Source organism: Astatotilapia calliptera, chromosome 12 (assembly GCF_900246225.1).
Source record: "Astatotilapia calliptera chromosome 12, fAstCal1.2, whole genome shotgun sequence".
Taxonomy (NCBI): domain Eukaryota; kingdom Metazoa; phylum Chordata; class Actinopteri; order Cichliformes; family Cichlidae; genus Astatotilapia; species Astatotilapia calliptera.
In genome coordinates this window covers 17,046,497-17,063,238 of record NC_039313.1, presented here as the reverse complement: position 1 = coordinate 17,063,238, position 16,742 = coordinate 17,046,497, and the positions used below count along the sequence as shown (strand labels likewise).

Sequence of the window (16,742 nt, the reverse complement as noted above, 5' to 3'; positions counted from 1 at the left end):
CCCCTGCTGTTTTTTTTTATTTTTTTTTTTAATGCAACCAGACTTCTGGTTCCTATTATGTGCTGTGTATGACTCGCGCACTGTGTGTCTTCCAGATTCCAACATTTTTAGGCGATGTCAGGAGAACTGTAAGAAGTGTACAGCCTCCAATATCTGCACAGAATGTAAACCTGGGATGAGGTAAGATGGGTGCCACGTTGAGCAATTCCTGACTAGAGTCACTGATTATAGTTTAAAGCATTAATCATTTTCACAAACAGCACAGCCTTGAACTTTTTTTAGTCATCACGTGAAAGAGGTGCATATGAAAAGTCAATGTAGCACTGTGCAAAATGTGTTCGTGTTAGACCACCCACCATTCCTTTACGTCTTGCTTTCTCACTCATTATCAGTCCAGGCCTTGTACTGACCATTTTCAGAAGAATGATTGTTGTTGTTGTTTAAAGCCACCTAATATTGACCTATGAGCAGTGATGGGAATAACGGCGTTACAAGTAACGGAGTTACAAGTCGATCCGTCTACTGTTTACTGTAGCCTCATTGGAATTGATCTGAGTGGAAGGGTGGCTGTCAAGAAGCCAAGTTTTTTAACCAGCCAGGTATGACATATTACACAAGAACTGGATTCGAAATCAGTGGTTTATGGGGTGATGAATCCAATTAACTTTTTGCTTCAGATTGTTGCCAATATGTATGGAGGATGCCTAGAGAGAGGTAGGACACAAATGTCTACAGCCATCTATAAAACATGGTGACATTGATGCATTTTCATTGCTGGAGATCTTATCAAAACTGATTTAATTTCAAACATGGACTAGCATCAGATTTTGACTCACAATGCAATACGAAGTGTAAAGCATCTAATTGGCAGTAAATGTATTTTTCAGCATGACAATGATCCCAAACACACTGAAAAACACAGTAATGAAACAGTATGGGATCATCTCGACAGAGAATAGAACAAATGCCAGCCAACATCCAAAGAAGAGCTTTAAATGTCCTTCAAGAAACCAGGAGAACTATTCCTAAAAACGACTTAAATTACAAGAAATCCTGCCTTGCATTTTTCGTGACGGTTGTGCTTTGGCTGTAAGATGTTGGGCAGTAGGAGAGTGTTGTGATGTTTTGTGAGAATCTCTGACAATCAGATGTGAACATCAACTTCTTTTAGAAAATGGTCAGTTGCATGACTGTCAGAAAGTAAACAGGACTCAACTTCTGTCTTAAGTGCTTTTAAATTATCATCTGACTAATCAGGTTTTAATGTATGAGGTACTGCAACAGGAAAAGATTGGTCTGAAAACCTCCAAATTTTGCCCCTCATTGCAAACAGTTGGATGTTTTTTGTCACCATCGTTGAGTCTGTTTATATAACATTCACATTTAAATGTGGTCAGAAAATCGTACAAACTAGCTGGTCTCAAACACACTGCTCAGTTAAAGCTTTTTCACCCGTTCTTACACTCTTGCTCAGTGATGCTTCAACAGGAACAGCCACTGAACTGCTGTGATTATTGGACAACTCGCTTTAACTCCTGAACCGCAAGTGGGTTGTGGTTCATTATACATGGACCGCTTCTACAATATGTATCATATGAAGGGCTTTGTGCTTTGATAAGCCTTGAACATAAAATTTGACGTAGATTTCCCCCCCAAATATCACTGTTGTGGTTCCAGGATAAAAACCTTTTGTGCTCATTGACTGTAATGTTGCAGAAGTGCTGCCATTTTATTCCAGAACATTGTATACTTTGTGGTTTGTACAGTGAACCGGTGAAACGAGGGTTTCCCAACTTTTATCCACTTGGGATCCATATTGAGTAAACTGATAGTTATCCAGTGTGGTCAGTGGCTTATTAAAGCCCACATATGCTTGTGTAATGTGGAGACCCAAAGGAAGAGGATCTGTTTTGCGTTGTAATCCTTACTTTGAAGAGGCTATGATCTGAACCGTTTACCCAGCCATTGAGACATGGTTCAGTTCATCATTTGGCCACTTCCACAGGAGCCTCTTCAAAATGACCCAGCTGCATTTGACCTGACTGAGGATAGTTTCTAAAGTGCTGGAATTCCAGCTAGGTCAGGAAAGAAACACTTGTGAAGTGTTTAAACATACTGTGGTCTTGAACCCAACTTTTAAGTGCATAGTGTTGCCAGAGGTGGAGGTGGGGAGGGACACTTGTAGGCCATAATTTCCTCTGAACGCCTCAGAGACCACAGAAACACACACATACACGCGCAGACACACACAGTCTCTCCTCTTCCACTTAGTCCACCATTAATGCTCAGTTAGGAGTCGGAGAGGAAGACGGGACCAGACGAAATTGTTTCTGGGAAACCTAAGCTAACGCGGACCAGCTGTTTTTCAGCTTAGCAAAGCTCACCAACCTGTCCTCACTGCGACTCCACAGAGCCGACTTTGTAACCTCCAAACCTGCTACATATCTGACCTCTTCTCCACCATCTGCCACCTTTAAAATCAATGCAAAAGTCAGAAGCATGTTGTTTTGATGCACACTGCATCCACACAAAGGAAAACATGAGGCTTTTTAATGTCCGGTGATTTTACTGCAGGATGTTCTGGTTTTACTTTAAAGTTACGAGTGCCTTGTTTCGCTTCACTTTCCAGCCTTCAGGCAAACAAGTGTCAGATGACCTGTGACGCCGGGACTTACTACAACGGCCACAGAAGGACCTGCGAACCATGTCACCGGGCCTGTGCCACCTGCGCAGGTAGGAAGCAATGCTTGCAGGATTACATTTGTAATGTGCAGTAAATCTGTGCGTTTTAAAGACACGATCAACATTTTCTATTCGCCAGTGTAACGCTCAAAAATGCATTTGTGTCTTGCAGGCACAGGAGTCGAGGCGTGCACAAAGTGTGCGGACGGCTACTTACTTGAGGATTGGCGGTGTGTTTTAACATGCAGTCCTAGCTACTACCTGTCAGAGCAGACCTCAGACAACGGGCAGGTGCAGAGGTCCTGTAAGAAGTGAGTCAGCACACCTGCCAACACCTCTACGCCACGGTGAAAAGGGGTGGTGTGGGGGGACGACTTTCCAGTCTGTAGAGATAAACAAGGAAGTTTCTTTTGCTAGTGCAAGTGCAAATTTCCAACTTAAACCTAACTTTAGCCTCCGCTGTTATTTTCTTATTTCTCTCCCTGCTCTGTGCATTTCTGGTTTCTGAGCTGGCAGCCTGAAGATGGGCACCTACATCTGATGAAATCAAAACTCGGCTGCACTACACCTGTATTTAAAAATTCAAACGGGGTAATTCAGCAAAATTGCAATCAGTCACTGATGACAGTAAAAGTAAATGAGAACAGAAAGCCTGCAATGAAGGACTTCCCAGTAAACCACAGTCACAGAGCCAGTCAGCGCTGACATTTGGTGCCGTCATTGTTTTGTTGTCTTTAAGCTGTGTGAGCTTTTCCCACAGACGGCTCTGTTGAGTCACCCTTCGCTAATGTTAACCTGAATGAGGACGGAAAGAACACGTAAACATAATCATATCCCCATGATTGACAATGGTTTGATGACTACTTTGCTAGTTGAAACTCATCCACAGCGTCAGACATCTTGTCTGTTCCTCTTAGGGCCTTACCTCCCTGCTATGTTCCCTTCCCGTCTTGAATTATTTATTGCCCACTTGACCCTTTTACCGTACTGGATTCCTTCATGCTCAGCTTCAGATTTGTCTCAGAAAGTGATGTTTTCACACTAGCGGGATGATAAATGTGATAACTGTGTCTAACACTTGCTCCTAAAGGATTGCTTCAGGTATCTTCTCCTCCAGATTTTCTGTGTTCAGAAATTTGGCACATTTGCAGACACCGCTCACCAGCAGAAACCGAATAGGCCAATAATATTACATATAAGAAAAGTAAGAGAATAAATAAGAGAGTCTACATAAATTACAGCTTTTTTTTCCATTTTTGTAAAGGTCTAATACTGCAGTATAATATATGCGTCAGGGTTGTTTTCTGCTATTAATATAGTCATACCTTTTAATAGTTCTGGTGTTTGTAGACTGACAAAGTTGAAATGTGAGCTCTAACAGGTGTCATTCATCACTGCCTTTATAGCGATCGATTTACTTCCGATTTTGGCGTGCAGGAATAAAGTTTGTGCTGCCTTGACTAGCATCTAATTCCTCACGCACCCTTCGGCAGGTGTGACAGTAGCTGCTATGAGTGCTTGGGGCCCGGGGAAAGAAACTGCAGCAGCTGCAACAGTGGTTACAATCTGGAGGCAGGAGCCTGCGTGGTGAGCACCATCTGCAAAGATGGTGAGTTGTCAGCTTTCTTATCAATACCATGATCTGGATAGTTGTTTATTATTTGGAATGGTTTTTATTTGGCCCACAGGTGAAGTAGTTTGACAAAGAAAATGATTCACTTGCGGCCATTTTTAAGAAATTTGAACTCTGAACTAACACGTTAAATGAAACCGCTCACTGCTGTAGCTCCTAACCAACAAAGCTGTGCTTTTAGCTTCTGTGCTCTACATCCATGTCCTGCATGTCACTAATATAAAACCTCTCTGGGACTACGTGCTCACACGTTTCTATCATATGACATTAACACAGTGCTTTCCTGGGTTCCTGAACTTTGTTGGATCGCATGGGCAGAAAAGATTGTTGAGTATCTACTTATACGCTCTTTTATGTTTTCCTTTGTATTTCTTGTGCTCCATGTTGGGGTCATTCATTCTCAGCAACACGCAATCCTGTTTGAGGGATTTCCTGAGATTTGGCACGAATGTTCACTTCGGCCTCCAATATCTAAATCTTCTAAGTCTTGCACTAGTTTACTGTGACCTCACAAATACATTTTGGTAATAACTCGAGAAATCATGTGTTTATTATGGCTTAAGTTTAGAAAACTGTCCAACAAGATAAAATGCTGAAGTGGTAATATTTTTCATTGAGATCTTAAAGGTCTAGATGAAAAATATTGGCCCGCGTTACCATTGTTTAATGCCATAACTCAAGGGGGTGGATTGTGACCATAACTGTTCAGTTGCTAAACATTATTAAATCCCTTCCAAGTCTTCATTTATATATTTTTATATTTATTTAAATATTCTGCTCAATCTTCTCCTGCCTTACGTTGTGTTCTCCATTTTCTGTCATCCACGCCTTGTGGCTTCTCCTCCCCAAATTGAGCATGCTCTGCTGATGCTCTTCTAAATGCAAACATTCCCTTTCTTTCGTTATTATTTTTTCTTTCCCCCCACTAACCCCTCTGATGTGATGGTCTGATTATGAGGCTTTGAATAAATCCTGTGATTTTCTGCTCTAGCCGTGACCTTCTATTTAAAATGAACCCTTGGCCACGAAGTCTCGGCTTGTGATGAGATAAAGCTCCGAGGATAAAATATCTTTACTGCGTGACCTTTCTGTTAATGATGAGGACTTTAAGTGCACACTCAGTCTGTTTCCTGTCTTCCTAAACCCCCACCCTCCGCTCCAGCTTCTTACTGGTGACGTTTTGATTTGCAGCTCCGATGTGAACTGCTGTTGAGTTGTGAAAGAATTGGCTCACAGGATTTACAGACTGGCGGTCCACTTGTTGTCCCCTTTTTTTTTTGTTGTTGTGCAAAATGAAACCACGTTGTGAATTTCAAAAATCTTCAATTTTCTAATTGTGTGACGTTTGTTTTGTTTTCTCTCTCTCTCTGTCTCTCTTTTCTCTCTCTTTTTTCCTTCCTCAATCTGATTCCCCTCTCTCCTGACATGGATTGAAATCACTCCACCGGACTGCAATAATTTTCCTCCTTGATGAACACCACCTGTGATTGGATTAAACAAACAAACAAACAAAAACCTCTTCCTGTCACCTGAACCCTGTCTCCTGACCAATCACACGGCTCTAAACCATCACAAATGGTTCTGCCCTTGTGTATCTGTGTGTCTGTGTGTGTGTGTGTCTCCTTTCTCCCCTCTCCATCCCCACTACCCACCCACCCCTCTTTATCTCCTCTTCCTGCTCTGTGGAAAGCAAATGAAGAATCTTGGGCGGAAGGCAGCTTCTGCGTGCTCGTTAAAAAGAACAATCTCTGCCAGAGGAAAGTGCTGCAACAACTGTGCTGCAGAACATGCTCACAAAAGGGGTGATGGGACGTAGTTGCTGGGTGTTAAAGGGAGTGCAGGGGGGGGATGCGGGGGGGGGGGGGCACAGGGGGCACCCCACTCCTCTTCAGACCCCCTGCCCACTCATTCACAGTCACATAATTTATAAGAGAATCTGTGCCTCTTTTAAAGGGACTGCATCGGAGGTGCGATGACAGGACTACAACAAACCTACCTTTTTTTCTGTACTGGGACACACACGAGGTCAGGGCGTAATACGACTGGGACTTACTTCAAGAACAAATGAGCAAATGAAAACATAAGCGAAAACAAACAAAAGAATAAGTGTCGGTATTTTGTGACCAAAGCATTGATGCCAAAATAATTGAACCTCCTTTTTTTTTTCCCTTCCTTCTTTTTTTTGTTTTTTTGTTGCCAGTATAGGAATTATAGCTAAAATGCAGGAGCCGCTCAGCCTGTGTCAAATACGTCTGTGTGCATTTGTATTCTGGCTCCTCTTCCTCCTCTCTTTCCAGTGTTAATGATAAACAGATGGAAAGCGAACATACAGTAGGAAAAGCCGTGGTTTTATGCCTGTAAATATACGTCAAAGAGGGGGGACGACAAAAAGAAAAAAGTAAAAACCAAGCTCACGCAGTAATGTGAAAATAATGTGTGTCTGGGCTGACTTTGGCTGTGCGAGAAGACAAATTTACACACATTTTAATATACACACACACACGGCACATAAATGCGTCCATACCCCCTCACTCACACACACACACACACACACACACACACACACACACACACACACACACACACACACTATGCAGACACTTAATCTGTGCACCACTTGAATTCACTGTATACAAGGCGGATGCATGTCGCTGACCAGAATCACCCCATTTCATTTACTTAAAACGTAAAGTTACCCTTTGAAGAGCGTGTGCGTTTGTCTTTACTGGGTCTCGGAGAATGCCATTAATTCTTGATGTAAGCCCAGACAGCATTGATCCATCAAGAGGTACTACAGGACGAGTCAATAGTCATTCCTTCCAGAGCTTCTGCAGTGAGGTATAGTAATTTTGTGGTACTAGGGATGTACCGATGCAAATTTTTCACACAAAATGATGATTATAGATACTAAACTTTTTTGTTTCCCCCCCCAACCGAGTATCGATTCCATCCGTCTCTGTGATCAAACGATTTAAGCCTCCTCCGTCATTTTTGTTGTCACTGGATTAAAGTAATTGAAGTTTATTCATTAAAGGGAACTGAAATTCTACTACATGTTGGTTATATTTTCCACACAAACAAAAGGGTATGTGTATCGGTGCATCCCCTACATGTTACTGTTATCAAATAACATAGAGTTTTAGAAGTCCAAACTTTTCGTCATCCCATTATTATGGCAAAGCATATCAAGCTGAAATACTGCTCTAAACTCTGACCATGGTGGGGTCAGCGATTGAAGCAGAAAAATGCTGTTATCACGTTTCATCGGCAGGTAAAGGTCTGCGACAGCTGAGCGAAACGGCGGGGTGCTGGGATGGTTTTACTCTGAAAATTCATGTTCAAAGTCTTTCTCATTTTATTTATTGGCAGCAGAACTTTTGGCCAGTTAATCCAAGGGGGAAAAAGCCTAAAACAAACATAATGCAATCAAATTATTATTATTACTTTCTTTTTAGACAGAATCCATTGTGTTAGAAATTCAAATCGCATCGTGTGTGCGACAAGGCCGTCATACGTCAGGTGCCCGGTTTCTCCTCCTGTCTCTGAACTTTACCTGATCGAACTCAAAGGGTTGTCCTGGAGGTGCTGGCTTCTATTAAAGAACAGCGAAACAATAAAAAAATAAAGTAAAAAATATTAAAAAAAATGTTTAAGATTGTTATTTTGTGTGGGTTATCGCACCCGCAGCTTGAGCATTTACAGTATTAGATGAATTGTTGTACCGTTATCTGGTTATGGTTCTTGATGATTTGTAATAAAGATTGATGAATCCCCTGTTTTGTTTAACAAAAACTTAATCTTGGTCATTGTTTAAGATGACACGTGTGTGCGTGTTCGTGTGCGCGTGTGCGTGTGGTAGAAGACGCACGCACATACCCACCCCTCATATAAAAGCTGTTTTTATTGTGTACCTGTGACATATCTGTGACAATGCATTATTAATGTTACTCAAAGTCCTAGTTTTGAAAATCTTTTTTTTTTCTTTTTTTTACTTAAGTGTTCTTATTAAAATGTTTAATCTGTTCATGTTTTTTTCCCTTTGAGTTCCATTAATTATTTTGAGGGTGTATTAATCAGTATTATTTCATTCATTAGCATTTTTGTTTGCTCACTTTCCAAGTCATTAAGTTTCCCTGTTTTCACTCTATTGAGTTATGTTTTACAAATTCATGAAAGGCAAAAACATCATTGAAATTCAGATCCTTGAATTCGTTTTTCGGCACTCAATCGCATTGATTAAGTGAAAGTTGTACATGCCCCAGGCGCAGCTCTTAAAGGGAGATATGTGTGCTCAATTACAATTAGGTGGAAGCTTAAACTGGTCAACAGTGTGTGTTTTTGGGTGCAAGGTTTATTTAACATCTTTGGATTTAACTTTTACATGTATTAGATTACATTTATGAATATAGAATGTTTGTCACAAAGCCGCAAATAGTAGCAAAAATATGACGCTGTATGGGACGATGCAGATATGTGATGGTTTGGATTGATACCTCACAGTAAGAGGGTCTGGGGTTTGAATCCACTGGCCGGCTGGATCCTGCAGACGTGTGGGGTTTCTGCATTAGCACGTTAGTTGAGTCTAAATCTAGGAGTACGAATGAATACATGTCTGTCTCTGTGTTAAACCTGTCCAAGGTTTACAACAAAGATAGTCTCCAAGTGGATAAGTGGTGAAGAAAAAAAGTAGTAGTTTGGATACATGAATAAATGACATTTGTGGGCTTGTGATGACCAAAGCAGCTTCTAGTAATCGTCACTCAGAGAATGAAGAAATTTACAAACCTTATTTAGCATCGTTCTTACATCGAACAGTTTGAGGAGATTTAGAGACTTTAAATGAAACTTAATCACAAAGTAGTAAATGAGTGCCGTTTAGATGTATCTGCATCTACAAAACTGGAGACCTCAACACATTCTGGGGAGATATGTAGTACTACAATAATATTTTCAGGTTAAATGTCCCATTAAATACTAATCACTGTTTAATATCAGCCTTTCAGGAAACATTTCAGTGCCAGGATGCAGTCTTCTCACACTTGTGTGGCTGTTGTATATTCATTATCAAAATTAGGGTTATTTTTAGTTGCACCCCACTGCAACTAGATTTGCTGTGCATAAAATATTTTTTTTTAACAGGGGTCTGACTGATAGGACAGTTCGGGAAACTCTTTAGTTTCCAGCAATCAAACATTTTTTTTCGTAATAGTAAAGAAGAGCGTCAGCATCCTATATAAACTAGCACATAGGCATGATGCAGGACTGTTTGGCCTGCTCGTGATGGTAAATAAAATATAATCACATTGAGAAAAAGCAGTGATAGGTCTTGTTTATGCAAATGAATAAGAATTTATTTTAAAAAAATACTGTGAAAATGAAATGATGGTATAAAGGTATATCTGCATAAATGCTAAAAGGGGTCTTTTTAGCCTGTTAGTAGGTGGGTGCTAAGCAACATGATAACTTCATAGTAGCTGATATAGACAAGAGTCTTCAGGAGTCTGAGATATACCCTCAAATTATGTCTTACGTTATTATTTTGTTATGTTATTGTTTTTCTTTTTCCTCTGGTTTTTGTGAGTTCAGCATCCCAAAAACGCCACTTGGGGTATGAAACCCTAAGAAGGGTCCCTTGTGGTGATAAATACACAATGTTAAATAACCACTGTGGCTAATAAACACCTAATGTATTCAATAACCACTTGGGTGGATTGAAAAGAATAAATATATCTTGAAACCTTCTTAGAGTGAGTGGGCGCAGGGACCAGCAGGTGAAAGAGGGGAAAGGAATCGGGATTCATGATCAGGTGTGTTAGACGTCAGTGTGACACCTGCCAACAGAGCGCCCGCTCTCTGTCTCTCTTTACAAAGTAGAGTGTCACTGTCCTCACAAGGTCAGCCGAGTCCAGAACAGAGGAAAAGTTTTACTCCCCTGAGTGACAGGCTCCCTTTCTTCTCCGCTCCATTTTTCTCCTGTCTGGCAGTGGGAGTCCAAAGTTTGCTTTTGCTGAGTGGAGTTGTGCAGCTTTCTGTCCCTTGAGAACTTGGCTCTGTTTGTTTGTGAGTGAGGGGGAGACAAACATAAAGACAGGGAGACAATTTGTGTGTGTGAGTAAGAGTGACGGCGTGTATTCGGGGGCTGCTTGAATCGTTTCAGCAGAGCTCTACTGAATGGGAAGCCACCGCCTGTTGTGTTTGTACACAAAGAGGCTCTTTTGTTTTGAAAGGAACAATTGAGCTTTTCACAGAAAGCCAGAGAGCACAGACAAACCCCACCGATGCCTTGAAGGCTGCTCGCACACAAACACACAGCATCCATCTTTACGCCTGAACCAGTGTCTGTCACCTTTGTGTAATACAAAAGTAGAAGAGGAGACAATATTGTTTTCAAGGTTGATTTTATTTTTGTAAAGTTTTGTTCTCCTCTTAATCTTGGGCACAAACGCTTACAAACATTTCATCTGTGAGCAAAGTTTAGGTATTCATTCCTGAGAAAGAAAAGCACCACTTATTAATTTTACATTTACAATAAGAACTACCTGGAGTGGGATCCAGTGACTCAACGATTGCTTTGCCAGGTGTTGAGGTTTCTGGCGCCTGAAGCTGAATTTCCAGTCAGTAATCTGTTTTGTAAGAAAAACTTTCCGGCCTTCAAGAACCTACGCACATTTTCAACACGTTCATCAGTGGAAGATGTGGTTAATGGGCTGCGGGAAGGATGTTTCCTTATGATATAGCAGATGCCTCTGTCGCATTTCCACTCTAATAAGCAAGCTCACTTCTATGGCAAGAGGTTGTAAATATTGCCGTTACCTGGCTACAGATGCTGGTGATTAGAGATGATGTCTTCCTTTAAGACTTTGTATATTATCTTGGCTCTTCCTGTTCATGGCGTGAAAAGTCGTTGTTTCCCCTCAGAGACGACTTTAATTAGATAAACGCTACCCTGGGTACGACTGCTGACTTAAACTGTGATTCTTTTGGATAATGAACAAACCCAAATGTGAGCGAGGAAACGTGCAAAGTCAACACACAAAGTGGGGAACTCGTGCAGAAACGCTGTGCAGCGAACTAGAAGTGCTTAAAATTTGTAGTCACGACTGAAATGGAAGCTGAGTGGCATTTATATTGCTCTTTCTCTACTCATCCTGAGCACACACGAGGCTTTACAATACAATCCACATTCAGGCAGCGCCTTATTCAATGCACTGAAGCGCTCACATCCACACGACAGCCAATTTAGAATCGCTAATGAACCTAACATGCAAGTCTTTGGACTGTGGAAAGAAACTGGAGCGCCCAGAGAAAACCCACGCGTGTACTGGGAGATCACGCAAGCTCCACACAGAAAGGCCTCAGGGAGGTTCAAACCAAGAGTCTTTATGAGGTGAAAGTGCTAACTACTGCACCACTGTTGTCCTTTCCCATAAGACAACAGCTTCTCTTTAAATAGATGAGAAATGACCAGATCATTTCACCTTAGTTTTTTTTTTTAGCAAAAAAAGATGTGTGAAATATATTTGCAAGATAAAGAAAAGCAGATATACAGCTGTTTCTGTGCAGGAGAAGTCAGAGAAAAATTTAATGAAATGAAAACAAAAGCAATTGGCTGTTAATTTGGTGCAACTAGGATACATCAAAGCATCAAATCAAATCGCTCAAGTGATACGACAAGTAAGCACGGTAAGTATGAAGTGAGTCAAATAGAGGCAGATAAGTGAGGCCGAACGTGCGGTGATGCTGTTTTCTGTGGCTCTCTATCGGCAGGAGAGTACTTGAGTAAACACAACAAGTGCCACCCGTGTGATCCTTCCTGTCTGCGGTGCAAAGGTCCAGAGAGAGATGACTGCACCAGCTGCCCTGCAACACGGTGACAGCCACTGACACACAAACATCTGTAGTGTATACTGAAAAGATTGACAATTGACTAAAAAGAAGACAATTGAGCCAACCCACCAAAGGAAGGAGCTAAAATAATTACACGAACCTAAAAAAAAAAGTTGCAGTTGGTTTGGATTAACCTGTTTTAATTTGTGAAATCTTCATCTTAAACTTGTCAACTTGTCATGCAAGTGCAGCAACTTGTTACACTATAAATATGGATATTATATACAGTAGCTGGGCCTAATTTTGTTCCACCTGCAGGTTCTTTGATGAAGGACGCTGTGACACCCGCTGTCAGAAGGGCCGTTATGCCGCGGGAAGACTATGCCGCCTTTGTCACCACACCTGTCAGGAGTGTACTGATGAGGGAGCTCATAGCTGCACCACCTGTGACACAGGTATATTTAAAATATACATCAATGCCCCTAGAAATTATAAACATCAATCACAAGTGCATTGAGTTAGCTTTCAGGGAAATGCAGCACCAGTTAGTGCAGATAAAAACGTCCTTTATTTCTTCGCTGCCACATAAAAGCTGCACTCTTTGAACTGATGCAGGTTTTTGCAAAGGTTTAGCTGCAAATCTATCCATCAGGCCCATCCATCCATCCAAGCGGGCTTCTTCATAGTATTCTTTGGTTCACACAAAGACTCATTTGTGCCAGATTCCATCAATAAATCCTCCAAAAGTTAACCTAATTAATGCAGCAGGTCACTCAAGGTCTGCTGATAGATGTGGATAAAACATATATTAGTCATTTGCATACTTTAGAGGTCACTGCACTTTGGTCAGCTTTTCAGATCAGTCAAAAAAAAAAGAAAGGTCTGTATTTAATGACTACTTTTACTTCCTCTAAAATTGCATGTTTTCTGATCTTGTGCAGCCAATCAGTCTATCAAAAAGCCTTTTTCCTCCCCTCATAACAGCAGTTATAAAATCCGGACGTCATTAGGCAACCACAGCTGAAGAAATATCAACCGGAGGATGGTAGTAATAACTGTGTTTATCACACTATTTCAGGAGGTATTATGGCTGTTTGAATGAATGTATTTACACTGGGGAGATTGTGTTACTCACACACCTAGCCCCCACTCACACACTCACTTTGAGATACCAGACAGCCAAAAGAAGATTAACACCAGATTTTTCTTTCTCTCTCTCACACACACACACACACACACACACACACACACACACACACACACACACACACACTCTGTCACCTTCACATGTGCATACACTCTCAATTAGCCGGCAAGCTTGTCAGACTGTTTGCAAATGTGGTTCCATTTAATTGCCGGTCTGTCTGAGGCTCAGTGAGACATAACAATAATAGTTTGAACAGACCCTCTATCTGCCTCTGCCCTTGTCATTCCTCTCTCAAAACAACCTCTGTTATCTTGGCCAGTCACACTCACATGCGTACAGCTCCGTACTGAGAGGACAGGTCTTTGAAAGTCATGTTCGACGCCCCCGCTCGTCACTACTACGAGTAGCGAAGATACAGATGGATGAAACAAGCAAAATACTAAAGTGTCAGTTTAAAAATGTTGACACGCACGCGGACAAGCCCGGACATGTATGAAATTACGGCCAGACACAGATTTTTAAAAAAAAAAATGTAATTACAGTGAAAGCAAATACAGACTGGCAGGCTGAGGGTGTTTAGCTGACCAACTGTGAAAAACTGGGTTAATGTTGACATTTAAATATCATTGCATTTACAGTTTCAAAAATATTTGACTTTGAAAAGCACGTGCCCTGATTTAAAGCCACTAAATTGTTTCATTTGAATGTCCAGCAGGTTTAAAACACTTTTTAAGGATCAAACAAAATGTGTTAAATGTTGTAAAAAGCTTATTATTATTGTTTACATAAATATTTATGCCGACAAAAAAAAGTAATTTGCAAAGGGGTTGTTGACTGGTCTCTAAACCTGTGTGAATAAATAATTGGGCTGCCTATGAATTTGGGTTATTTTATCATTTTCCTGGCTTCCATACATTTTACAGGAGAAGCTCCCACGTGTGACTGGCTGTGCCAAATGTCCTTGCGGTATACCAAAACATCCATGTACCCTTCCTTTAAACGCCTGCAGTAAAACTGCTTTGTCCTAACCTGTGTATGACTCTGTGTCTGAGTATGTCCTCAAAGCTGTTTTCAGCACTCCTTCTTCTTCAGATTTCTTTTCCTAAAACTTTTGCTGTTTTTGCTCTTCCTCAGATATGTTTGGCGTGGCCAGGTACCTCTTTCAGGGTCAGTGCCTGGATGTCTGCCCAGAGGGGTTGTTCCAGTTTGAAGGCTCAGAAGGGAGACGGTGTGACGTGTGTCCGGCATACTGCATCATCTGCACTGAAACAGATCGCTGCCTCCAATGCAGCCCAGGACACAAGCTCAGAAATGGCCACTGCATCCCACTGCATTGCAGCACAGGTGAGATACGCCGGTACAGAATGTGCAGGTAGTAGGTCACCTTCTATAAAGAAAAAGTGCATTAATAATATAATTTGTAATAAAACAATATATACTAGTCTGTGAGAACACGTGTAGCTGTATTTTAAAGAATACATAAAAAGGAAAATGGTCTCCAAAAGACAACTTCAACAAGCTACAACTCAGCTGAGCAGGTTTTTAAAGCGAGGATTTTACATTTGCAAGCAGCTTTGCAACCCCCCTCCTCCTTTTCATGCTGTGTTTGACTGAATCTGTCTCATATCTGTTGTAATTGAAGCCTTCTCTGTTCATAAATGAGCCTTAGTCTCTGGAACAAAGCTGCACTGCCAAATATAAATTAGAACAAATGTTGGTCCCGACTGAAGTATAGTAATGACAGTATAATAGATGGTATTGAAAGTTTATTCAGTGAAGCAGCTATTTTTGGCTCTATAAAAACTGATCCCCTAGTAGAGTAATAAAGTCAGACTTGTCTTAACTTCGTTCATCTGTTGGCCGGCACAGAGCTGATGTGTTCTTACATCTACTTTCTGTTCCCGATCTGTTCAGCCCAATAAACACTTGCCAAATGTTTTCTTAAAGTTGAAAAGATTGAGAAGGACGAACCCGCTGCACTTTATCTCATCGTGGGAGATCAAATGCGGATGCCAGCAAATCGAGTATTGAGCAAGAGCTGAAATTTTTGAGTGAGATGTTATATTTTTTGAGATACTGCGTTTGAGATAAGGAGGAGTGGTGGAGTTAGGTACTTAAAATTTCACAACAGTGAATCTGAGACGGAGGAATGATGGCAGTGTGTAAGTGAGGAGATAAAGTTTATGAATAAGGCGAGATGCTGATCTTATGTGGAAGGCAGACCTGCACAGACAGGATGAGGACCTTGCCGGGTTCGTTAGCTGTGCTGTATGTGACATCTCTGCCTTTTTGTCCTTATATATAATCTTATTCATTTGTGTCCACTTGTGTTCATCAGGTGAGGCCTCGGATGCAGAGGATGAAAAGTGTCTTCTTTGTGATGACGGCTGCGCACAGTGTAAACGCAGTAAGCATTTTTTCTTTCCATCGTCTGGCTGATCCAACCTTCTCCATCAACCGACCTGCATAAACAAAACCAGGCCCTAGAAAATAAGAGGCAGAGGCAGTCACGGGCGCTGCACAAAATCATGAATTAATAATCATGAGCCACCCTGCTCATCGGTGAGATACATTTGTGAAAGCGCAAACATGACACCTACTAAAGAGGGATGCTCTCTAAACGTGTTTGAAAGGATAGTTGTGAGGCATCGCCGCTGCATTTAATGACGTTGCCATTGATTTTAGTTGCACCTCACGCTCTGCTGTAGGCTCTCCATTACTGCAGGTACATCAATTCACTTAGAGGAGCCCCCAACAACTGAGTCAATTTATGAAAAAGTCAGGCGCTCTTAAATCTCTGAGCACTTTCCCTTCACTGGGAAAACCATATAGACTTAGTGTGGATGAGATTTGTGGAGCACTATCGGTACAAGTCACGTTAAGACGAAAGGGCTGAGGGGTAATTATCAACATACCGTGGAAAATTGTTATTGTGGAGCTGAACTAGTCTGAGGTGGAGGCTCACTGTTATTATGTCATTATGCACTCTGGGTGGAATACGTTTCTTCAGTTTCGCTCTTGCCACCCACCCAGTCGTAGCAATCGCAATTCTGCAAGCCAAACAAGTCAGTCAGCACATTAGAGATTTGAGATGATTGGCTGTGTGATGTGATGCCACAGGCCAGAGTAAAGACGAAACCGTGTCGTTTTGTGTCACTGACATCTGACGTGTGTGTGCTCATACTCGTGCCAGAGGTCATCCTCTGTGTGTCAGCGTGGGGAATGCAGCTTAATCTGAATCCTGCTTGTGGAGGACTTTTGGCTGTCAGGTTTGGGTGTATGATATTAAGCCTTAAATCATAATTATGAATAGATATACGAGGGGATTAAATCATGCACTATTGTGTTTTATAAGAAACCAAATTCCTAACCGCTTGGCATTGGATTTTGTTTTCATTTGCCTGAGAGATTAAGAAACTGTAGGCTCGAGGTTTGTAACATCGGATGAGATCA

At 41.4% G+C, this 16,742-nt stretch overlaps 1 protein-coding gene across 3 annotated transcripts in view; it reads left to right on the top strand.

The window, feature by feature from the left end:
* pcsk5b (proprotein convertase subtilisin/kexin type 5b) overlaps nt 1-16,742 on the top strand; it is an 88,624-nt gene that overhangs the window by 62,440 nt on the left and 9,442 nt on the right. Inside the window, exons 17-24 of one of the 3 annotated variants that reach the window (XM_026187563.1) lie at nt 96-180; nt 2,630-2,733; nt 2,855-2,993; nt 4,176-4,291; nt 12,083-12,185; nt 12,461-12,597; nt 14,424-14,633; nt 15,628-15,696. In XM_026187563.1, the coding sequence (XP_026043348.1) occupies nt 96-180; nt 2,630-2,733; nt 2,855-2,993; nt 4,176-4,291; nt 12,083-12,185; nt 12,461-12,597; nt 14,424-14,633; nt 15,628-15,696 (963 nt within the window). Of the gene's footprint in view, nt 1-95; nt 181-2,629; nt 2,734-2,854; nt 2,994-4,175; nt 4,292-6,005; nt 8,113-12,082; nt 12,186-12,460; nt 12,598-14,423; nt 14,634-15,627; nt 15,697-16,742 lie in introns of those variants that run through there. The other 2 variants (XM_026187565.1, XM_026187564.1) reach the window with 2 other exon arrangements.